The 25,901-nt window shown below is 45.5% G+C and overlaps 1 protein-coding gene across 1 annotated transcript in view; it reads right to left on the bottom strand.

Moving 5' to 3' along the window:
- The window catches only part of STXBP4 (syntaxin binding protein 4), a 137,968-nt gene extending 118,619 nt beyond the window's left edge, over positions 1 to 19,349 (bottom strand). Inside the window, exons 1-4 of the mRNA XM_081899069.1 lie at positions 18,925 to 19,349; positions 9,100 to 9,185; positions 6,716 to 6,848; positions 5,491 to 5,623 (exon numbers count right to left, since the gene is read on the bottom strand). Coding sequence (XP_081755195.1) covers positions 5,491 to 5,623; positions 6,716 to 6,848; positions 9,100 to 9,185; positions 18,925 to 19,244 — 672 coding nt within the window. The 5' untranslated portion in view covers positions 19,245 to 19,349. The remainder of the gene's footprint in view (positions 1 to 5,490; positions 5,624 to 6,715; positions 6,849 to 9,099; positions 9,186 to 18,924) is intronic.
- Between the last annotated feature and the right edge of the window lie 6,552 nt (positions 19,350 to 25,901).

The following is a 25,901-nucleotide window of genomic DNA, read 5'->3' as shown; positions in this document are numbered from 1 at the left end:
GCAGCAATTCAGTCTGTGAAAACTGCAGACCCTCCAAGTGTCTCTATATTCCAGGAAGAGTCCCGGACTTACAGAAGCCATCCCAGTTTCTGCTTTGAACCCGCAATGTCCTGCTTTTCCTTAGGATGTCCCTATTTTCATGAGAGAAACGTTGAAGGGTACGGTACGACAACCCTATTTTCATTGGACAAATGTTGGGGAGTATGGAATTATGTGATTCCACCCCACAAGCCAAGGAGATAAGTAACTATACCACCTTTAGAAGACATCTGAAGGCAGCCCTGTATAGGGAAGGTTTTTTTTAAAAAAATGTTTAATGTTTGATTATGTTTTTATATATGTTGGAAGCTGCCCAGAGAAGCTGGGGCAACACACTCAGATAGGTGGAGATATAAATAATAAAACTATTGTTAGTATTATTATTATTATGGAATAAGACACCCCTATTTTTACCAGAGAAATATTGGAGGGTATGGAATTGCTGTCAGCCTGAAAACAACAGGAATTCTAAGCATATAGGTCACTTGTGAAGGCATGAAAGTACTCTATAAAGATGTTCAGCCACACATATCCTTATGCACTGCAAGGGGTTGGACTAGATGATCCACAGGGTCCCTTCCAACTCTAAGATTCTATGAGTGTACCAGGCTGACAAAACTAGAGAGGCTGATTATTCCCATTTTACTGACACAGAACTGAGGCAGGTACAGGATTAGAACCGAAACCTTCAGGGCAGAATGCGTCAATAAGGAGGCAAATGCCCCTCCTTCCTCCCTAACCACTGAGAGATCCTCTAAATCAGGCATAGACAAACTCAGCCCTCCAGATGTTTTGGGACTACAACTCCCATGATCCCTAGCTAACAGGACCAGTGGTCAGGGATGATGGGAGTTGTAGTCTCTGGAGCGCCGAGTTTGCCTATGCCTGCTCTAAATCAATCACGAGAATCTCTGCTTTGCAATGCCTGGAGGCTATCCCAAAGGGATGCCCGGTTGGAAGATCACAAGTTAATAAACCGACACTAATCAAATGAAGGCCGCTGTCACCACTGGGGAAAGGATGGCTAGAAAAAGAAAGAGAGGGCAGGAAATCAGGCAGAGGCCAGAGTGTGAGCTTGTGGGCTAAGACGCCTCCAAACCCTGAGTCCAGATATGGCAATGGATAAGGAAAAGAGCGATTACTTGACACTTCACCTATGGCAAGAGAAAGGAAGGGATGCCACACATTTATTTTATCATGCACAGGATTAAACCATTAATTGCTTTTTAATATACACTCCAGCAGACTATACAGTGGTACCTCGGGTTACATATGCTTCAGGTTACAGACTCCGCTAACCCAGAAATAGTACCTCGGGTTAAGAACTTTGCTTCAGGATGAGAACAGAAATCGTGCTCCAGTGGCACAGGGGCAGCAGGAGGCCCCATTAGCTAAAGTGGTGCTTCAGGTTAAGAACAGTTTCAGGTTAAGAATTAAGTACTTAATTAAGTACTTAACCCAAGGTACCACTGTATATGAAAAAGAATGCAATAACCTATTCCACAAGAAGCTAATCCTGGTTTGCTTTCTTAGATGCCAGTTTATAACTTCTGACGCTATACCACTGAGCAACAGCATCTCGTTTGTTCCTCGGTGCTTACTATTTTTTTCGACTAGGCTAAAATACTTCATAGCTGGGGGTGGCAAGCAACACAAGTGGCAACAGCGGCCTCTGGTGGCACTGGTGCCAAACAGCACACACAAACCGCATCTGAAGCTAGTTCACAGCTAAAGCTCCAAACTGCCTATAAATTGTAGAATCGATTTGGAGGGGGTGGGACTTGGGTCTTAAATTTGAAAAAAGCGTAAACAAGCATAAATAGGTTTCTTTAGATTGGCATGCTTCCAAAAGGAGGAGTTAAAAATTTGACAGACGTGCGTATTCTCTCTCTGTGTTATAATCACCGAATTTTTCGCTCTATAAGGCACACCCAATCATAAGATGCACCTAGTTTTTAGAGGATGAAAACAAAAAAAGCCAGCAAAAGCCGCAGACATGCTTGCTCTTTAAAGATAGAGTGGCTCTTGCTGGCTTTTCCCGGAGGTGTGAGAAGGGACTGACAAACTGCCCTCCGTCCCTTCTCCCACCTCCCTGAAAAGCCAGAGCAAGCTGCACAGCTATCGCTGAAGCCACACATACACACACAGAGAGAGAGATGAAGATGAAGAGAAAGAACAGTACACAGAGAAAAAAAGCTCTGCTATAATCAAACAGCACATTGTAGAAACTAAGCCCTGCTCCTAAACCGCTCACTGCTTGAGAACATGCTAAGGGACACTTAATGTTCCCATCAAGAGATGCATTAGTTCCAGTTTTGCACATCATGCAAAACTTTGTCTCAACGGAGAAAGTGTGAGAAACAATGGGCAAGTGTGCAGCCTTTAGCTCAAGGGTTATTCCTGCACAAACACCATTCATATGAACATGGCTAACGAAGGAGCAGAGAGATCACAGACATATTTTGCAATCTGATCACCCCCCAAGCAAGTGGAAATTATGGTTACAGAGCACAATCTGTAAACTTAGTTTCTAGTTTTATGTGCATGCATGTACACATGCACACAAATGCACACACACACAACCATTTGTATTGCATACAGAAATGTCACAATGCTGCTTTACTGGCCGAGGGAGCCGGCCTTTTGTCCACAGACAGCTTTCCAGGTCTACGCGAACCAAAGCAGTGCACGGAAACACCATTTACCTTCCCGCCGGAGCGGTACCTATTTATCTACTTGCACTTTGACGTGCTTTCGAACTGCTATGTTGGCAGGAGCAGGGACCGAGCAACAGGAGTTCACTCCGTCGTGGGAATTCGAACCGCCGACCTTCTGATCGGCAAGCCCTAGGCTCATGCACATCAAACAAAGCATTTAAGGTAATTAAAGGCACCGACCACCTTCTAATGAAGGTCAAAAGGTTTTATGCGAATGCCGCAGAGCTTTTTCTGCTATACAATCTCACCAAAAAAGAAGCCTAACAGAGGTCCCAACACAAGCTTTCCATGCTGCTAAGTTCAATAAAGAGAAAGGGGAGAAGGGAGAGAGACTTGTAACAGGTGGCCATTAAGAGCCTTCATTATTTCCAGTGCTGTGCTCTTCTTGTTGTGTTTTACGGCCCAGTTTCCAAACTGGGCTAAAATTAAAAGCAAGTCAACTTTGAACCTCTATGTGACCTTTTTGTTTTACTCGAGGAGTATATGAATCTAGCCGAGCTGGGGTTCACACTTCACTGCTTGTAAAGCAGCATGAAGATAAAGAGAGAGATGATATTTCAGGGGACAGGGATGAAAACAATACGCCCGGCAGGGCATGTTCTCTATTTACACACAAGCGGGACTCGGCTAGACTGGTTAAGAAAGAGCGATTTATATGCGTTGTATGTACGATATAACATTGTGCCACCAGGTGGCGATGTGCAGTCCCGTCCCCCCCCTACCTGTTTTCCCTGTTTAAATTGACAACGCTTTAAACTGAAATGCTCCTCTGATGTCTCTAGATCCAGCCAGGGCTTGAGGGAGCGCAAAAAAAGCATCTGTAAATTCTCTCTATCAATGCTTGTATTAGATTTATGAAAAGCCATAGCTTTTTTCTTTTTTCTTTAATTCCTTCTTAGATATCTCCCATTAGTTTCAACGGTAGCAATTAAGTGAAAACACAACACACGGTAACTAAATAGGACTGAACGTGCTTTTCTTAGCAGGGGGTAACAAATAAGGCAATAACACCATTTTAGGCGATTGGAAACTGGAGTGCAGTTTCAAAGATTTAGGGAATTAATCTGGTGCTGGTAAGACTTAATTGGAGCATCCTGTTCCGTTGTGGGCATAAAAAATTCAGGAAGGAAGATGGAAACTTGGGAAAGGTTTAGAGAGGAGCTACGAAAATGACAAAGGGCAGTTTTTTATGAGCTAAGAAGAATGGTGCATTTCAGCAAAGGAAAGGATGGTTTAAAAAAGGGGCTATAAGTATTTATGAGATCATACAACTGAGGGGTGGGCATTATTGCTTACTCTGTCCACTGCCTATAGGACAGACAAGGAGATCTGCTGTAGACATCAGGAAATATTTTGAGTGAAAGAGGTTCTGAAGTGGAACAGACTGCCCAAGTACCGTAATGAGTTAATTTTCATCCCTAAAGTAAGTTTATATATATATATAAACCTTGCCAAACCTGGTATATATATATATATATATATATACCTTGCCAACAAAGGTCCGTATAGTAAAAGCTCTGGTTTTCTCAGTAGTGATGTATGGAAGTGAGAGCTGGACCATAAAGAAGGCTGATCGCTGAAGAATTGATGCCTTTGAATTATGGTGCTGGAGGAGACTCTTGAGAGTCCCATGGACTGCAAGAAGATCAAACCTATCCATTCTGAAGGAAATCAGCCCTGAGTGCTCACTGGAAGGACAGATCCTGAAGCTGAGGCTCCAATACTTTGGCCACCTCATGAGAAGAGAAGACTCCCTGGAAAAGACCCTGATGTTGGGAAAGATCACAAGGAGAAGGGGACGACAGAGGACGAGATGGTTGGACAGTGTTCTCGAAGCTACCAGCCTGAGTTTGACCAATCTGTGGAAGACAGGAGTGCCTGGTGTGCTCTGGTCCATGGGGTCACGAAGAGTCGGGCACGACTAAACGACTACTGTAAACAACAACAACAACGACACACACACACATATATATATGGACAGGTAGATCTATCAGGGATGTTTACGGTGCAGAACTGCCTTCCTTGGCACTAGGATGGCCATGTCTCCTACTTTACAAGGGGCAGTCCTCTACAGTGGTACCTTGGTTCTCAAACTTAATCCGTTCCGGAAGTCTGTTCCAAAACCAAAGCGTTCCAAAACCAAAGTGTGCTTTCCCATAGAAAGTAACGCAAAATGGATTAATCCAACCCCTAAAACAGCCATTTAACATGAATTTTACCATCTAATGAAACCATTGAGCCATAAAATGAAAGCAATAAACAGTGTACTGCAGTCATGAAATCAATCCATCAGTAGCTGAACTGGGTTCCACACAGTCACAAAAACACAACGAAAAAGCACCAAAAACAAAAACGCAGACCTCAGTGCAACACTCAAAATTGAAGTGTGGCACTCAAATCGGAGCACATTCGGCTTCCGAAAAAAGCTTGGAAACTGGAACACTTATTTCCGGGTCTGCAGTGTTTGGGGTCCAAGTTGTTTGAGTACCAAGGCGTTTGAGAACCAAGCTACCACTTTATTTAAAGGATTGCCTTTCTCAAGTCCAGTTTAATGACAAATAAACATAAGGAAGGGAACAGCAGAGAAGTCTGGAGTTGATTTTGAAAAGCGCCACAATACAGTAAATAAGATCTGATTTTGAAATGCTCTTACAACACCTGAGCAGATATTAAGTAATACCCCCAGCTAGAAAAAGGGGGAAAGGAGCGAAGAGTTGTCCCTCCCTTCATCTACCTTATGACAATCACCTCCAGAAATAACTTCCAGAATATGCACCAAGGGCCCTTCGTTCCTGTTAATGCCTCCTACAACATTCAAGCCAAGGCCTGTTCCCTTGGAAACAGTGATGATCTGAAACACGCTGTCACTAGACAAGAAGAGAAAACAAAGTTAGCTTTCAAAGGTCAGCGGCTGGAACACCAGGATCAGCCTGAAGCAGACATCTCCTTTTGTTTTCTCCTAAGGATGCTATGGCATCAAGGTTGCTCCAAGATGCTTACATCTTAATTGGGGGAGCTGCCTTCGGTGTAAAAGATGCAGCTACAGGTGGCTGTTTGTGTAACCAGAGGTTGAATCAAGCACTGCTGTGCGGACGGGAACCTTCGGAGCAGAGCTTTATGTAATCCTGCTCTCATAAAAGACAAATCTGCTTCAGTGGGCCCAGGAGGAATCCCTATACAATCTGCCTTTGATAATAAAGCAGTCAAAGGAAGATACCTTGGCAGGGTGGATAAAAATCAATGATTTTTTAAAAATAATTTTTAAAATTGATATTTTTTCATTTATTTAGATTTTATTTAAATTGGATTTTTTTTAAATTTTAATTAGATTTTTAAAACAAAATGGTTTTGAAGGAACAATCTTTCTAAAGATAGTATTAAGTTACATTCTAGCCCAAAGGCTATCAGGAAATAAGGATCTGTTTTAAGTTTTTCATGTGTGCTAAAATTCAGCCTAAGTTGTTGGTTGTTTTTTTAAAAAAATGTGTAACCACATCAGTGAACAAATATGGATACATATGCTATAAGGTTATTGTTTCAGTTAAATAAATTGTTTAAATTGTTATTAAGGAGATGATTATTTTTCTCCTTCCAATAAGCTGATGGGAATTGGAGTCCACAGAACCTGGAGCACACAAACATGGCAGAAGGCTGCTGCAGGTATTCACATTTACAGAAAAAACCATCACTGCTAGACCAGACTGGGCGAAACGGATGCCCAAGCCTGATGAAATCCACAGCCAACTCACTTTCCAAGCAGAGAAACAGAACATGAAATAAATGAATGCGTCAGAATTCATACAAATTCTGCTTTGATTTCTTCCATTCGCTTTTGGCAGCTCAGGGTGGGTAATATGGTTTCTGGAACACTAAAACCGTCATGCTTTCAATAGGTATTTCCCACAAATTCTGGGAGCAGGGGGACGGAGAAACAATCTGCAAATGATTTCAAGCATTACTTTGTGGTGGCTTGAAGAGAAGTCGCTGTCAGGGGCTTTCCGTGGTGGTTTGCAATGATGTCGCTTGGATACAGCAGCTGTGGGCTTAGTGACCTCGAAGATGATCCCAAAGAGAGGCTGTCAGCAGGTTTACCTTACAAGGAGAGAGAAAGGCAAAAGGACATACAGTGGTACCTTGGTTCTCAAATGCCTTGGTTCTCAAATGTGGCTGTTGGCTTTTGTTTCCAGGGTGCCTGCACCAATCAGAAGCTGTTCCTTGGTTTTCGAACATTTCGGGAGTCAAACGGACTTCCGGAACGGATTAAGTTTGGCACTTTTGTTTTTACTTTTTATTTTGCGTTTTTGTTTTTGAGGCTTTTTCGGTTAATTTGTTTTTGTGACTGTGCGGAACCCTGTTCAGCTACTGACTGATTGATTGTGTGACTGCAGAAATGGATAAAAGCCCCCTATCTAAACAATGACCATCATCGGTGAAGGTAAGAAAAAAAATTAAATTTAATTTTTATCATCTACAATACTCTCTTACAGTGGTACCTCTAGTTACAGACTCGATTTGTTCCAGGGTGCTCTTCACACCCCGAAAGTCCGCAACTAGAGCGCCACTTCTGCACACACGCATGGCGTGAAAGAGCACTTCTGCGCATGCGCAAGACACACAGAACAGTTCTGCGTATGCGCAAGACGCGTAGAGTGTTTCTGCAAATGTGCGCAGGGTGAAACCTAGAAGCATGCACTTCTGGGTTTGCTGCGTTCATATCCTGAAAAAACGCAACCAGAGACTGATGTAACAAGAGGTATGACTGTATTTGTTTTATAGTGCAGTGCATTGTTATTGCTTTCATTCTATGGATCAATGGTCTCATTAGATAGTAAAATTCATGTTAAATTTCTGTTGTAGGGCTTGTTTTTAAAAGTATGGAACAGATTAATCCATTTTGCATTACTTTCTATGGGAAAGCATGCCTTGGTTTTGGAACGCTTTGGTTTTGGAACAGACTTTCGTAACGGATTAAGTTTCAGAACCAAGGTACCACTGTATATCCTCAGTTACCTTCTGGAAACCTCGAATCTGCAATTTGCACACTGATGAAAGAGGAACTATGCAGGTTTATTGGGGCCAGACTAATACTGAGCAGTTGGCTTGCTGGTGTTTACCTCCATTTGCTATTCATAAGGTGTGACCGGAAAGTTCGGTGAATGGTCACAGAAATCGGACAGTGAGAAATATTCAAATACACATGCTTTACAGGCCTTCAAAGTAGGCCCCCTCTGATACAATGCACCATTGACAACGCTCATAGAACTGTTGTAAACCTCTGGAGAAGTTCTCTTTTCGTACTGCTTTCAGTTCCCTCGTCACAACAGCTTGGATGTATGTCATGTTGGAAAATCTGTGCCCTTTCTTTGCAGATTTCAGTTTGGGGGAAAAGAAGAAATCCAGTGGGACCAGATTGGGAGAATATGGAGGGTGGGACAACTCAGTAAGCTCAGTAACGATTTCACGGGGAATATGCAATTCTTCTGCCATCATTCTGATGGACAAACACCAATTCTGCATCAATAACTCATAAAACTCTGTCGACATTTGCCGCCATTCTGCTCATCGACCGCCTGCCAGACTGAGGGTCATCTTTGATGGCTTGCCACCCTTCTCGGAAATGCTTAAACCACTCATACGCTGTCTTTTGAGTTACGGCTTCATCTCCATTCACAACAGTGCGCATTTCGTGGGATTCTGATGCCGACTGTATGTCTGAATATTTCTTGCTGTCAGATTTCTGTGACCATTCGCCGAACATTCCAGTCACACCTTGTATTTAGTGGCAATTGCCTTGTATAGTAACTACTTATGCAGCTCAGAGTGTTCCCAAATTACAGTGGTACCTCAGGTTACATACACTTCAGGTTACAGACTCCGCTAACCCAGAAATAGTGCTTCAGGTTAAGAACTTTGATCAGGATGAGAACAGAAATCGTGCTCCGGCGGCAGCAGGAGGCCCCATTAGCTAAAGTGGTGCTTCAGGTTAAGAACAGACCTCCAGAATGAATTAACTACTTAACCCGAGGTACCACTGTACAAGCAAGGGACTTTATGCTGTTACAAACAAATAAGGACCAAGACACTGCTTTGTAATGTGTGAAATGAGCCCCTAGGGGGCATTGCCACACTTCTCTCTTGCTCAACTGATTTTCAAGAAAGGATCGATTGAACAGAGGTGTCTTTTCTGTCCATCAAACATCAAGCCACACGTAAAATCTGGGTTAAGGGTCTACCGTCCAATTCATGCAAGCATTCCTACCAACCTGAAATATTAATGGAGGCCACCAGGCCACCAAACATATTCTACGCTGCACAAAGAAAATATATATAACCAGCAGCTCACCAGCTAGGAGTTGTGTCGGGGAATTCCTCACAGAGTCTGTGTTGCTATGCAAGCTGAACTTCTCCATCAGGTTCAGAAATTCTACCCTGGGAACAAAGAGGATGAAGAGATGTTTTATATATCGATGTCACTTCTGAACGCCTCGTTCCAAGGCTTTTCAAGGAAATGGCACCGAGGATTGCATCCAACAAAGTTGTTGCGTTTCGAGGTCCCCAAGCCACCCCCCAATAATTCACACATCACACATCAATTTTGGTTTGGGTTTTTGGCACGATTTTGGCCACAACTTTATTTAAATACACACAAGTGAGTGGTTGCTTAGACATCGGTTCCGACTATCTGTCCTTGCCCAGGGACAGAACTGACTTCCAGATTCCAGCGGAAGCCAGTGAGGGAAACAATTTTGGGGAGAAAATGAAGCTGAGCCTCAGTCCCTCACTTCTCACCCTCATGCTCCTGGTGGCTTGCACGGCCCAAGTCCGATGCCAGGGACAAGGATGAAAAGAATGGCAAGCCCCTGGATTCCTTTAACGGAATTCCCTTTCCGCACCACCATTGGAGGGGTAGGCACTTACCCCTCCACCAACCAATTTGAACCAATGCCTAACCGCCAACCTTACAAGTTGTGACGATTTGCTATGCAGTAGGCAAAAACCAAATGGCACCAGACAATCAGCCAAATGGACAAAATTCCTACCAGGCCCCTGCCTCAAAGCAGACGACCCCATGACAGGCATAGCAAGGTCAAGCGAACAACCCCCCCAATACAGGGAGGGTGGGCGGGTGATCCGGTGCAAGCAGCCAAGAGGACGCCCAAAGTTGGGTGACCAATATTTAAAACCTCTGACCCCTCCTTCAAAATTGGCAACAAGCAATTCTCCCCAGTGACCCAATCAACCAATTCACTGCCTGGGTCACTCCGCAAATCTGCCCAGCAACAACAGGGTGGCTTGTATCTCCCACCACAACATGTGCTCTCTTCTAGGGAGAACACGTATAGCACGACAACGGCTTGTGCAACAGGACTTCCTCTCCCACTTCTCGCACCCCCTCTAAATCAGTTTCCATTGTTCAGGCCGAAGTCCTGGGACAACTTGGTTGCATACAACCCTTACCAAACGCTGGACGAAAACTTTGCTTTCATTCAGCCTCTTACATGGCAGGGAATTCCTGCAGCAGTGCTTGACCTAGTCTCACGCCAGAAGGAGAATGCTGGAAGAAAAATGCTCAGACAGCAGAGCATGAAACTCTTAATCACAGAGCCCCATGCTGGGCAAAGGTTTCCTGCATGGCGGGGGCTGGATTAGTAACTCTCGTGGTCCCTTCCAACTCTACAGTTCTACTAGAAATATATTTTTTAAAAAATAAAAATTGTCCAGTAGTACCTTAAGGTAAAGGTAAAGGTACCCCTACCAGTACGGGCCAGTCGTGTCAGATTCTAGGGTTGTGCGCTCATCTCACTCTAGAGGCCGGGAGCCGGTGCCATCCGCAGACACTTCCGGGTCACGTGGCTGAGGCGTGGCCCAGACTCGCCACCTGCCCACTGGCCTCTCCATCCATGGCGGCACTGTGGGCATCATGACAGGTGCGTTGTGGGGCTTCGGCTGGAGCTTGGCATGCCTGCTGACCCCGCACCTGGTGCCCAGGAAAGCTGGTCTGGAAAGGAGAGGCGCCGCCACCACCGCCAGCTCCCAACTGCAGGCAGAGCGGCAGAGGAGGTAGGAAAGCAGGGGGAGGGGAGAGGGGGGGAGAGAGAAGCCGCTCTCCGCCACGTATGTGTGCACGCATGTGCGCAGTCCGGCCCGCCACAAGGTCCGAGGGGCAGTGAACCGGCCCCCTCCTTAAAAAGTTTGCTGACCCCTGGTATAAAAGGAAACTGAGCAGAACTCAGGGAGGGGCAAGAGAGTGGAGGCCTCCAAGATATGCTGGTCATATAAAGCTTTGCAGGTGCGGATTAAAGGCAGGGCCAGCCCTAACATCAGGCGGATTGAGGCGGATGGCTCAGGGGGCTGGGGCTGGAGTGGAGAACATCAGCAAGATATAGGTGGAAAGAGCTATGCCTGCTATACAACCTGCCCACCACCTCCCTGAGCTAGCTAGATGCCTTCAGGTGTAGAGGAGGACCAGTGTTAGAAACTCAAGATATATAAACTGCCGTATTTTTTGCTTTATAAGACTCACTTTTTCCCTCCTAAAAAGTAAGGGGAAATGTGTGTGCGTTTTGTGGAGTGAATGCAGGCTTCCCAGCTATCCCAGAAGCCAGAACAGCAAGAGGGATTGCTGCTTTCACTGCACAGCGATCCCTCTTGCTCTTCTGGCTTCTGAGATTCAGAATTTTTTTCCCCATGTTTCCCTCCTCCAAAAACTAGATGCGTCTTGTGGTCTGGTGCGTCTTATAGAGCGAAAAATACGGTAGGTGCGAAATGGCTCCTTAAACCAGGGTTACAATCACCAAAACGAAATGCCTAATTGCCATTTGGGGGTTAGACGGCTCGAAAGCCGCATTTGACAATACAACTTCTTGGTTCCTGAAATTCATTCTGACTGTGCAGATAAAATATTAAGGATAGAATTCTACAGGATGTGTTGCTAGCGGGTGAAAACAGTCACGATCCAAGGATTCCCCAGGCTTGCACCTCCAGGTGGTGGAGACGTCAGGCGCCATGCTGTTGCCCAGGCATCTTCACTTGGTCACAAGTGGCCGATAGCCAGGATCAAAGTGCCCCTGGCGCCTGGCTAATTTCAAAGGCTGTGGAGGTTGTCCCATCGCCAGAACTGAAGAAAAGGTTCTACTGCCAACCCAAACAGCTTTTGTACATAGAATTGAAGTGGGGTGGGTGGGTTGAATCTTGTATTTCAACTAAGGCAGCCCAATGTGTTAGGCTGGCCTTGATGAAAAGGTACTGGAAATCACAGAACAGCCTCGCTACTGCAAGAGAAAAAAAATAATTCCCCACTGCTATTTATACCACAGTGACAGCAAGCATACAACAAGGAGTTTAATTCTGTCTACCGGAATGATCAAACTGCTTGTGGATTTTAATTATTCAAGAAGGATAGAGAAAAGTAGGTCAGCATTCCTTGGCTGAAAGGGGATTAAGAAAACACCTCAAATCTGTACAATAGGAAGAGACAGGACAAGGAGACAGAGAAAGCCGTATGTACACAGCTGGCAATTGCACAGTGAAAAGATGTACAGTGGTACCTCGGGTTAAGAACTTAATTCGTTCCAGAGGTCCATTCTTAACCTGAATCTGTTCTTAGCCTGAAGCACTACTATAGCTAATGGGGCCTTCCGCTGCCGCGCGATTTCTGTTCTCATCCTGAAGCAAAGTTCTTAACCCGAGGTACTATTTCTGGGTTAGCGGAGTCTGTAACCTGAAGTACCACTCTACGGACAATGCTAGGTCAAAAATTAAGGGAAATTAACAGAGCTTTCTTTGGACACAGATGGCTGCCACCAATTCCTAGTGCCTTGTGTGAATCTAGAGACAAGAGGATCTGATATACCTGTCTGCATTAGCAGAAGTGTAATGCTGATAAAAGAAGGGGAGGAAATCAAACCTGAGATACCACCGTACTGTATCTGATGCAATAAAAAGGGTAAATGGACACCTGACCGTTAAGTCCAGTTGTGGACAACTCTGGGGTTGAGGCGCTCCCTTGCCGAGGGAGCTGGCATTTGTCCACAGACAGCTTCCAGGTAATGTGGCCAGCATGACTAAGCCGCTTCTGGCGAACCAGAGCAGCGCACGGAAACGCCGTTTACCTTCCCGCCGGAGCGGTACCTATTTATCTACTTGCACTTTGACATGCTTTCAAACTGCTAGGTTGGCAGGAGCAGGGACCGAGCAACGGGAGCTCACCCCGTCACAGGGATTCGAACCACCGACCTTCGGATCGGCAAGCCCTAGGCTCTGTGGTTTAGACCACAGTGCCACTCGCGTCCTACTATCTGATGCAATACAAGACTACAATTCACAAATGAGAAAGACAGCAGCTAATTATCCACTTTTCAGGAAAAGATAATAAACTGATGAGCAGCTTGTCACACTTCTCTTTTGATTTCAAAGGGTGAGGGGAGAGATTTTATTATTACAGCAGAAACAAATTCAGCAGGAACAAATTCACTTTGCTTTCTTTAAGTACCCACCCCTCCTGGCAATAAGCTGTTTCAGAAAAGTTCTTCTGGGGGAAAAAACGAATGGCTTTTGCTGTAAGCCATTCCCTGATTGCTAGAGAGAAACGGTGATGGAAAGGCTAAGGCAAGGTGAGAGAAAATGGAGGGGTGAAGAGTTGCAGTTGGATCATGCCAATGTCTATGGCCATATTGCTCCCTTATAGGCTTGAATAAATCTTTTTTAAAAAATGTTTTATTTTCTGCTTCTTCAATGAGTGAAGACACGTGGCTGGTTGCTGATGCTGTTTGCAATTATGTCAACAGCTCTGTTGAAAATGTAGGGGTTAAAATATACAGATTTTCTCCAAGGACTCTGCTATTATGCAACAGGAAATTGTCTCTATGAGCTGAAAGGCAATGCATGCCTAGCAATGAATAGCTTTAATATGACTCTCACAGTAAGCCCACAATCCTAAGAATCCTTGCTGGAAGAATGCCCAACCGAAAATCCTGTAATTTTCAGATTAAAGGTGTCAAGTTTTAGCTTTAAAAAGTGGAATATGTAATTAATTAATTAGCAGGGCACTTCAATAACATGCTAGCATTAGGGAGCCAATGTATCCTGTAGATGTTTAAACTCTGAAGACATGGGGGTTTGAGTTTGTAAAATGGGAACAACATAGAGGTGCACATCACAGGGTTATTGCGAGGGAAAATTTCTCATGTGGTTCAATCTGCGGCCATTATGATCCATGTTTAAAGTTAAATGTCTAAAGCCAACCATTCATTAGCTACAACAACCACGTCTTTGCCATTGACGTCTAAAATCAAGTCTCCAATAAGCAATCAACATTAAGAAAGAAAGAGGCCAATAATGAATGGCAATTTGATTGTACGAGTTAGCAGGTAGAAACAAACACTAAGCACATGAAACACAAAATATTTTGCTATCAGTTTTACCATAAAATAATGCCAGGAAGAAATAATAACAACCTCAGATATGCAGATGACACAACCTTGATGGCAGAAAGTGAGAAGGAATTAAAGAACCTTTTAATGAGGGTGAAAGAGGAGAGCGCAAAATATGGTCTGAAGCTCAACATCAAAAAAACCAAGATCATGGCCACTGGGCCCATCACCTCCTGGCAAACAGAAGGGGAAGAAATGGAGGCAGTGAGAGATTTTACTTTCTTGGGTTCCATGATCACTGCTGATGGTGACAGCAGTCACGAAATTAAAAGACACCTGCTTCTTGGGAGAAAAGCAATGACAAACCTAGATAGCATCTTAAAAAGTAGAGACCTCACCTTGCCGACAAAGGTCCGTATAGTTAAAGCTATGGTTTTCCCAGTAATGATGTACGGAAGTGACAACTGGACCATAAAGAATTGATGCTTTTGAATTATGGTGCTAGAGGAGACTCTTGAGAGTCCCATGGACTGCAAGAAGATCAAACGTATCCATACTGAAGGAAATCAGCCCTGAGTGCTCACTGGAAGGACAGATCCTGAAGATGAGACTCCAATACTTTGGCCACCTCATGAGAAGAGAAGACTCCTTGGAAAGGACCCTGATTCTGGGAAAGATTGAGGGCACAAGGAGAAGAGGACGACAGAGGACGGGATGGTTGCACAGTGTTCTTGAAGCTACCAGCATGAGTTTGACCAAGCTGCGGGAGGCAGTGGAAGATAGGAATGCCTGGCATGCTCTGGTCCATGGGGTCACGAAGAGTAGGACACGACTAAACAACAACAACAACGGTGCCAGAGAGACTTCCAGCAATATATAAATCGCAGCTTTCGGATTTGCTCCCTTATGGCTGAGTTCTGAATGAATACAGCCACATCATTTATGTTATAATACTACACCTTGAGAACTTCGTAATGCAAGCTGACATTTTGTCTTCTGCCACAATGTTCATGCTGGGATATACCAGTAACTACAACTATTATGTGAAATGGCCATCAACAATCAGCTGTTCAGGAAGAAAGTTGATAAGCTTTTCCCACTTGCTCAACTAGCGGTGTGACCAGGAAAAGAGCTCTTTGTCATTGAGCTCTTTCACAAAACATTACTGCGTATGAGCCATAGGGATTGCAATTCAGATAAAAGGCAAGTGTGCTTCGTGCCTGATCTCCCTTTACTCTGCCTAATGTGCATTCATGGAACTATAATGAAAAGTGGTGGGGAGAATACAAATTCATAAAGTTGTTTTTAGCAGCCGTACTGGCAACCACAATAGCATGAAAGGCAGTTATTTACTATCTACTGCAGCCATTCTCCCCACCCCAAGGTAATATCCTCTTTATGAAAATTCCATAGGCTTCTTCAGATTGCTTTTGATAGCCTCCGATAAGTTCAGTGCCTGTTGAGCAAGCAAAAGCAGCAAGAGATAAACAGGTCCATTTCCTCTGTTCCAGTAAATATACCGAGGTAATTGCTAAATACTTTTTATGAAGATCTCAACTCCTGTCTGTTTCGGAGTGGACTGCAAGAGCCCAGAAGGGGCCCGAAAGAAGCACTCCTGGCTTGATAGAGCAAACTGAACACATAAGCTAATTACCTACCGTATTTTTCGCCCTACAGGACACACTTTCCCCCCTCCAAAAATGAAGGGGAAATGTGTGTGCGTCCTATGGGGCGAATGCAGGCTTTCTCTGAAGCCTGGAGAGCGAGAGGGGTCGGAAGCTCTCCAGGCTTCAGGAAGCTATCCGTCTGGCGGGAGGTCCCGCGGGATTGCCTGCAGCCTGCAGCCCAAAAGTTCGGGGGACAGCGGGGAGGCGCAGCGCCGCCACCCCGCTATTCCCCGACCTGATCTGGAGGCTGGCGGGGGGGGGGGGGAAGAAGCAAGCTTGCTTCTCCCATCCAAGTACTAACCAGGCCTGACCCTGCTTAGCTTCCGAGATCAGACGAGATCGGGCGTGTTCAGGGTAGTATGGCCGTAGACACAAGCTTGCTTCTCCCCCCCCGCCAGCCCCACAAACTCGGGGGACAGCGGGGCAAGCCGCTGCCCCACGGAGGCTAGAGAGGCTGTCCCTGAAGGCAGAAGAGGGAGACGGAGCGCTCCGTCTCCCTCTTCTAGCTTGGGGATGGCTGCGCAAACCTGGGGGGAAATAAAAATTTTCCCCTTGATTTCCCCCCCAAAAAACTAGGTGCGTCCCATGGGCTGGTGCGTCCTATAGGGCGAAAAATACGATAATCTGTTTGGGCAGTCCGGAAATGCAATGTGATGTATATAGTTCGACTGATTTCATGAGGACCCATAACAGTCCTTTGGAAGTCGGGGGTGGGGGGGAGAGCAAAGCAATGGCACATTTACGAACAGTTGCAACATGCAATTCTTACAGGGGCTTTGTACCTCCATTCACAATGCAGCAACTTAGCTTGTTTTCTTTCTTTCTAAAAAATAGATTTATGTCAAAACTTTCAATATTATTATCCAACCTACTTTAGAAGATATTATGTTACCCACAGGATAAACAGAATAAGGATGCATTCTGAGCGTTTTGCAAACGTTGACAAAAAAATAGTTACTGGATGTAATTTGTTTGTTTCCCTTTTGCAAATTTGCTCTCTATGTTTGGCTGGGGCAAAGTGATGCTTCCCCTGCCAAGTGGCTACATCTACCCAGTTAACTTTCACTGTCTGCCACTGACGCACCCTTTTCCAAATTCTCACTTGAGGTCTAGTCCTACAGTGCATCTCAGTCCTTTTAAAGATGATGTGTTTTCAACTGGGAGACAGCAAAGAGGAAATCCTGCCTGCAGGAGAAGTGCTTTGCAGGAGTGGACAGCCTGAATATCACCCTGAATATTCAGGTGGTAGGAGACCTGCGTTTGCCGCTCAGTTATCATATAAAACACCTTTTATCAGCCTCCTCCAGAATCATTGTTTCATAAGTTGTGGCCCAAAGAGCTTAGAATTTATTTGGAACTGTTTTTCTTATAACTGCTCTCTTTCCCTTATGGGGTATTTCAGAGCCCGTAGAGAGTCCTGAAGAAGGTTCCCTATCGGCAGAAGAAAATAACAGAGGCCAGCCAGAGTATATTGAGAAGCAAAGCGGCTAGTAAACCTGATCTTTATTAAAGGAACTGTTGCAACAGGGTCCCCACTCACCACATGCATGAGGGAGGAGAACCCTGAACAATGGTGCACAAACCCTTATACAGACTTTTGAAATTGCCCACCCTGTAGCCCAAGACCCGCCCCCTGAAACATCAGACATACACCACAGAAGGAGGTGGTCTCCAGCAGAAATCCTGCCTGTCAGGATTCCCGATAATGGTCACTGATTGCATTACCTGGGCAGCCTGGCCATTCTTTTGTGATGGTTAATACTTTAGTTCAGTGTTTCCCAACCTTGTGCCTCCAGATGTTTTTGGCCTACAACTCCCATCATCCCTAGCTAGCAAGACCAGTGGTCAGGGATGATGGGAATTGTAGTTCAAAAACAGCTGGAGGCACAAGGTTGGGAAACACTGCAAGTTTAGTTCCTGAATCCAGGTCACAGGTTTACCCTATTCATACACAAAGACACCCTTAAGACAGGATTTGTAAGTGAACCGACAATAGGAAGACTTTCCCCATTTGCCTCCCTTACTGCAGAGGAATATCTGAGGTCACTGGGAGAGTCAGAATGGCTTCAGGTTTGCTTTCCCATTCTATTTCAGACACATGGTTCATATATTTAGATATGTGTGCATGTATGAATATTTATTCTATATTTGAGACCTCCAAATTCTTATACAGTCATACCTCGGGTTAAAGATGCTTCAGGTTGAGCGTTTCCAGGTTACGTTCCGCGGCGACCCGGAAGTAACGGAACAGGTTCGTTCTGGGTTTCGCCGCTCGTACATGCACAGACGCTCAAAATGATGTCACGCGCATGCACAAAAGCGGTGAATCGTGAATCTGCTCAGGATGCTAACAGGGCTCTGGAACAGATTCCGTTCACATCCAGAGGTACCACTGTAACAGTACCCTGCTTAAGAAGTCTAGTTGTTGTTTAGTCGTGTCCGACGCTTTGTGACCCCATAGACCAGAGCACGCCAGGCACTCCTGCCTTCCACTGCCTCCCGCAGTTTGGTCAAACTCATGCTGGTAGCTTTGAGAACACTGCCCAACCTTCTCGTCCGCTGTCGTCCCCTTCTCCTTGTGCCCTCCATCTTTCCCAGCATCAGGGTCTTTCCCAGGGAGTCTTCTCTTCTCATGAGGTGGCCAAAGTATTGGAGTCTCAGCTTCAGGATCTGTCCTTCCAGTGAGCACTCAGGACTGATTTTCCTTAAGAAGTCTACATATAGCAATTCAAAACCTTTCACACACCTTATCTGAATCTCTACAGCAAGTACTAACAGCCCCGCTCTCTACCAACTGAGCTAAACTAAGAGGTGCTCGTTTACATATATATGTATGTATATTATATATAAAACTTGTGTGTGCTTGCTTGTATCACGTAACCACAGCCTGAGGCTGTCTCACTACTCCGTCCGTAGAATCACAGGATCCACAGCATTGTAGAGTGGGAAGGGAGCACCAGGGTCATCTAGCCCCAACCCTTTGCAATGCAGGAACCTTTTGCCCGACGCGGGTCTCGAACCTACGACCCAGCGATCAAGAGCCTCACGCCGTATCAACGGAGCTAGACCCTGCCCTGCGAGGAGGCGGGGCGACGCCGAGGGAGCAGGTAAACGAGAACGCGGACTTACCCCCCGCGGCCGCCGTAGCCGATTCCCGCAAGCGGAGGAGGCGGCGTTCCAAGCGACAGTGTCGCTCGCGCGCCGCCCGGCTGTGGGGTTCGCCACCTTGGGGACCGAGCTCTCGCGATAACCTGACGACCTCGCGCGCGGGAAGAGAGGCGGCGGCGGCGGTATCGGCGAAGAGAGGAATGCCGAACGCGTCCACGTGACAGGACGGGGCGGGGCAGTAAAAGAGGAAAAGCATGGGCTGCTGCGCGCGGGGCTGGGCTTGCCTGGCGGCTCCCGCGGCGCGAGGATGGGGGCCTTGGCGGGCCTGGCTCCGTCTCCATGGCAACGGCGAGGCGGCGGCCTGCCGCGGGCGGCGCGCCAAGGGCAGCGGCGGAGACCCCTTCGCGGGGGCCCGGCGGCGGCAGCAGGAGGACTGGAAGCACCGCAACAAGACGGTGCTGACGTACCTGGCGGCCGGCGTCGTGGGCGTGGCGGGCATGTCCTACGCGGCCGTGCCCCTTTACCGCCTCTACTGCCAGGTGAGAGGTCGCCTCGGGGCTCGCTTCTCGGAGAGGGCCTGCCTCGCAGGGTGGTTGTTGTGGGAAGCCAAGCATGGGGGGGGGGGGGCTGCGAGACAGCGTTTCCCAAATGCAGGGAAAGAAGGGAGCGACTGCTGCAGAGTCAGGGGAGCGACGGGGCTGCTTCCTTTGCCAAGCTGCGTGCAACCTGCTGCTGCTTTCTACCTGACTCGCAAATCTGCAAAATCCAACCGTTTCCATGAGTAGGGTCCCTGGATGACCCTTTGTTTGAAGATTGTGTGTGCTGGATCTCTCCCCCAAGTTGGATGAGCAGGGGCTGCCACCTGTCTATTTTATTTTAGTTTTAGTTTTTTATTTATACTTTTCGAATTCATACATTTTCATTAGTTTTGCAATCAATTTGACACTTCAAAATTGGATTTCCTTCCCCCCTCTTTCTGGGGGCACCTTAAATTTATTTTTCAATATCTTCTGCATATCCAAATTTGTTTTAACTTGCTCGTTTAATTATCTACTGTAAGTATATACTATGATAAAACTGCAGGTTATGGCAATGATCCTGCTAATGTTTTTATCTGTTTACAATTTGTCTGTAAATATTCAACAATCCATTTCCTTTCTTTTATAAAAAGTTTGTAATCTTGATTTCTTATTCTTCAGGTAAACTTCAAAATTTCTGTTGTGGGGAGCCAAGCATGGGGGAGGGGCCTGTGAGACAGCATATAACAAATAAAGAAGAATGCATTCTACCAGTCATTGCTCACGTAGTCTTAGAAACTGATATATGAAAGCTAGGAGCTAAATGGCCACCTTAAACTAGGTGATGTGTGCAACAATGGAATGTCTAGGCGTCCTTTTTAATAACAAGAATACAGAGCTGAAAATGAACTGCAGCTAAAACCATTTGTTCGTTTTTCACATTGTCTAGTCCTTCCCCTGCCCTCCCCCAATAGTCTTAAGAGGGTCTCTTCTCTGGTCTTCAGAGAGTGGCTGGAAGTGAGGAGGCAGAAAAAGCTTCTTCTTTCCTTTCACCCTGCAGTTTAATCTGAAATCTTAGGTAAAAGTACTGCGCCCAGAGCTCATATATTGCTCGCGCTAATGAAATGCCCTGTCACATAATGTGCCTAGAACAATGGGAGTTTCAAACACTGCTCACATTTACAGAGTACACTACATATGGGAACTTGTTATAATACCTATCCAGCACTGTTGAGGATATTACTTGAAAACAGCACTTAGTTGAAGCAGATCTTAAAGCAAATCTTAGTTGAACATGCAAGCATTTGGTCAAAACAAAAAAAAATTCCAGTAGCACCTTAAAGACCAACTAAGTTAGTTCTTAGTTGGATGCACACGAAAGCTCATACCAAGAACTAACTTAGTTGGTCTTTAAGGTGCTACTGGAAGGAATTTTTTTTGTTTTGACTATGGCAGACCAACACGGCTACCTATCTGTAAATGCAAGCATTTAGAGAAATAACTGTACCATGTGGCACATGCCTAGAAATCACTTGAAGGGTAAGGAAGTACCGAATTTTTCGCCCTATAGGACGCACCGTCCCATAAGGCGCACCTAGTTTTGGGGAGGGGGAAATAAAGGGGAAAAAATTATTTCCCCCCCCCAGGCGCGGGGCTGGGGCGGCCCGAGCTTCCCATGACCCCAGCCCCCAAACAGGCAGCTCTCTGCAAGCCGTGGGAGCCCAGCGCTGGCTCCCGCTGCTTGCTGAGAGGTCCGCGAAGCCTGGAGCGCTGAGCTCAGCACATGCAGGCTTCGGCATGCAGGCAACTCTCCGCAAGCAGCGGGAGCGCTCCCGCTGCTTGCGGAGAGGTCCGCGAAGCCTGGGCGCGCTGATCTCTCTCGCTCTCCAGGTTTCAGCGAAAGCCTACATTTGCCTCATAGGACGCACACACATTTCCCCTTCATTTTTGGAGGGGGAAAAGTGCGTCCTATAGGGCGAAAAATACGGTAAGTCTTTTCAGATAGTTTAATTGGGTGCAATGGACTCTTGCCATGTTTGTTGCCCGTCTAGCTTTTGTACACAGATGTAGCAGCTTTTATGTTGGTTGTCTTGTGAAAGCTTTCTTGAAAAAGATTGTTTCTGTTTAATAATTGCCTCAGATACCATTTCTTGTTTTTAATCAGGCTATTGTTAATTACAGCTTCTTTTCCTTTAAGGCTACTGGACTTGGAGGGTCAGCGGTGGCAGGCCATGGTTCAGGAGAGATTGAGACAATGGTACCTGTTAAAGATCGCATCATTAAGGTTACCTTTAATGCAGATGTACATGCAAGCCTTCAGTGGAATTTCAGACCTCAGCAGACTGAAGTATATGTAAGTTATTAAAATTTTGTAGAGATGGGTTTCATATATGTCTGGGGGTGTTGTGGTTTATTGATAGACAGAGGGGCAAGGGTTGTAACTAGCCACACTAAATTGCAGTAATCATAATGAGAGGCTGCTTGTTTTATAATCTGCTTTGTTGGGCATTAAGGTCTACAGACTGCAGTATAGCAGTTGTTCACCTGTAAGAGTCAGAAGTTGGTGCGGTTTTTCATCTGCATAGAATTCTGAACCTACCATTCTGAACCTATCCACATCCCAAAGTAAAATTAATTTGAAATGAGGCAAAGTAGAAGGGGAAAGGATATACTGTTTGCACAAATGCTGCTGTTGGTGTGATATCCCTGTTATTGCTAATGTTTGAAAATACTCTGCTTTGGATTTACTTATTTTGTTGGAAATATTTATAATCCTCACCCAAAGGTCCCAGGCGGGAAATAAACGCAGTCTAAACCAAAATTAAACAATAACATTAAACAGCACAAATCAAAGGCTAAATTGGCCCTTATACAGGGTAAGGATGCAGTTATTCTATTGCCAGTGATGGGTAAAGATTACCTCCTGGCAAACAGGCTCACAACCCCACGCTGCCTATTTGCTCTGAGCACAGATAGTTATCCTTTTGTGTTTCCACATGTAGGGAAATGCAACATCTTGCTGCTGTTGCTACCGAATCAGCTTGTGGACTCAAGTTATTATTTAGTTACTACATTTAGTTTGCCTTTCTCCACCAAGCAAAAGGCACTGTGTGTGTTCTGTCCTTGCCCCACCCACAAACAACAACAATGCCCCAAAAGTCACCCAGTGAGCTTCTTTGCCAAGTGGGAGTTTGAATCTGGGTCTCCCCAATCTCAGTTTGACCCTAACTGCTATGCCATATTGAATCAGAGGCGTTGAGTGAGCCATTGTGCACTTCTCTGAGTTCCTGGTTGGAAGAGCACAGCAGCATGCTGTAGAGACATCCTCTTTGCTGGAGACCTTACTTTTATGTAAATCTGCCCTCCATGCCACATCTGCATGAGAAATAAACTCGCTTTCCTTTGAGCTTTCGGCAGTTTCTTGATTTAGACCTACTTTAGACGGGAACATTGTTAGCATTCCAACACAGAATGCTGATGAATGTACAGGTGTTGTCTACTTCAGGTGAGTTAGCGCAAGGGTTGACAACCTTTTAGGACCATTGGGCATGTTTTGAATTTTCAGAGAGTGCTGGGGCACCAGTCACAAAATAGCTGTGGGGGACGTGGCATAACACAGAATTAGAGAGATATCCCCAACAACCTTATGTTTAACATGCCTGATTGTAGAGATTGACTTTACACAAGTACAAGCATGCACACTGATGTTGTTGCTGTCTAGTAGCAACAGGGAGCATTCCCCAGTCCCAGGAAAAATCCACAAGGTGGCTACACCACACTTTCATTTCACAGAAATTGCTTAAAGGGGACCTGCACATTTCCCCCTTAACTTGCATAGGAGGGCTGGATGCTTACTTTTTAAAAAGGAAGAAAACGGGGGCATCAGTAAATCCCTTTGCAGGCATCAGGTTGGCGACCCCAGTATTAGCATAATTTGAATCAGCTGTACAAATTTAGCAATATAAAAACCTAAACACTGAATAAAAGCCCTGCTGGATCGAGCAAAGGGACTGTCTAGTCCAGCACTGTGTTATCATAGTCTGCCCCCCCCCGAATGCCCATGGGAAGCCCACAAGCAAAACCTGAGTGCAACAGCATTCTCCCAGCCTGCAACTTGGGTTCAGAGGCAATACTGTGGCTACTAGCCATTTATAAACTTACCCACCATAATGCAATTTGGCTGGCAGTGACAAGGGAAAGCAAGAAAGATCACTAGAGCAACTTCTTTTTACAGGTGGTTCCAGGAGAGACCGCACTGGCATTTTATAAAGCAAAGAATCCCACTGATAAACCAATAATTGGAATCTCTACCTACAATGTGGTACCTTTTGAAGCTGGGCAGTATTTCAACAAGATACAAGTAAGTGTAGTATGACGCGCTAAGAGTGGACTGCTGCTGCTGCTAACTGAACTCTCCTACTTTTGAAGCCTGATTCTGTTTTAATCCATGTTAGCAGCAATATCCAAGATGTAGGTATATGCCCTCCACTTTCCTTGTCATTGGTACAAGGAAAACTTGCCCTCCAGACTCAGGATCTAGCGTCACCCTTTGCTCTGAAAAAACTATTAAAGAAAAAGTTTTTTTCTTCAATATCTGCTGTATCTTCTAAGACAAAGTAAACCTGTGTGATTTTGAATAGTTCAAAATATAACACACACACAAACACACACACACACCCAAAGTGTGGATATAATATGGTTTAATTTGCTGTCAATGGTGCCAACGCTTCATGTTAAATCCTTGGGGTGATCTCCATTTAAGTTATAGTGAGCATAGACTCATTGAAATTCATGAAGTTTAGTCCATTAATTTCAGTTGCTATACTACGAGTATGACTAACCCTGGATATTACCCTTTGCATTAAAGCGGGTATTACAGTTTTCACAAGACAGTGGCAAAGTGAATAGTATATGGATTTTTCATGTCCTTTGGTGGAAAATATCACAAATAGCATTTTGCCACATTTACCGTATTTTTTGCCCCATAGGACGTACCGGCCCATAGGACGCACCAAGTTTTTCAGCGGGGAAATAAAGAAGAAAAAAAATTATTCCCCCCCCCAGGCGCTTGCGGGGCAGGCAGCGGGGAGAAGCGCTCTTCTCCCCGCCGCCCGCCTGCAGATCAGGTCCGGGGACAGCGGGAAGACGTGCTGCGCCTCCCAGCTGTCCCCGGAGCTTGCGGGGCAGGCAGCGGGGAGAAGCGCTCTTCTCCCTGCCGCCCGCCTGCAGATCAGGTCCGGGGACAGCGGGAGGACGCACTGTGCCTCTCCGCTGTCCCCGGAGCTTGCAGGGCTGGCGGCAGGGAAGAGCACGCGTCTCCCCGCCGTCAGCCTCCAAACCACATCAGGAGACAGCGGGATGGCGGTGTTCCGCCTCCCCGTTGTCCCCCGACCTTGTGGGGCTGGCACTGCGGCTTTCGCTGAAGCCTGGAGAGCGAGAGGGGTCGGTGCGCACCGACCCCTCTCGCTCTCCAGGCTTCAGCGAAAGCCTGCATTCGCCCCATAGGACGCACACGTATTTCCCCTTCATTTTTGGAAGGGAAAAAGTGCGTCCTATAGGGCGAAAAATACGGTAATTGAACTAGGCACAGAGGTTCCCCTCCCCCTTAAACTAGATTGTGGATATATTGTTGGCTTAATATAAACTTCAGAAACAATTCTAAATCCTCTTTCCCCCACATTTATAGTGTTTTTGTTTTGAAGAACAACGACTTAATCCCCACGAAGAAGTGGACATGCCGGTATTTTTCTTCATTGATCCTGAATTTGCAGAAGACCCAAGGATGGCCAGTGTTGACTTGATCACTCTTTCTTACACATTTTTTGAAGCAAAAGAAGGACAGAAACTGCCACTCCCGGGTTATAACTAATAGTACAGCAGATGGACACTGCAGTGGAGATTCCTCTGCTATTCAATAATTGTGATCTACAGACTGCAAAAGCACATTGCTTAACTCAGTAGGAAGATACTTAAAAACTGTAAAAGTTCTGTTTTAGATATTGAATTGTATAGATTTGAAGATGTGACGTTTAATTTTGCACACAGGAACCATGATTATGAATAATAATTATAAAATGCATGTGGCGGGTGGTATTTTCAAATCTAATTTAATTTTAGACACCGCTAAAGCTCCTTTAGCTGTTTGCAATATATCAGAGGTAGCACTCTTCCATAAATTGTGTGAAGGTTTGTAACCAAAGTACAGATGCCATATGAAATGTTATGCTGAAACTCAGCTGTTCTTTGCCATCTATGTTCTTATTCTCATAAACTGAAGTCAAAAGAATCTGTAACCAACCCAGAATCAAAGGAATTCACCTTTTATAAGTTCCCTGATTATTATTTTTAGACCTATTTTTTTTCTTCCTCCTAGCCGTAACTCTTTCCTCCTACTGTTCCCTTCTGTTAAAGTGACATTGAAGGTTAGCATATTAAACTTTGGTACTAACCTTAGAGCTGCATTGGTACCCAGATGGTGAA

This window comes from Podarcis melisellensis (genome assembly GCF_964234715.1).
Source record: "Podarcis melisellensis genome assembly, chromosome: 2".
NCBI lineage: Eukaryota > Metazoa > Chordata > Lepidosauria > Squamata > Lacertidae > Podarcis > Podarcis melisellensis.
Note: the sequence above shows the minus strand (reverse complement) of the source record. Positions and strands in the feature narration are given on the sequence as shown.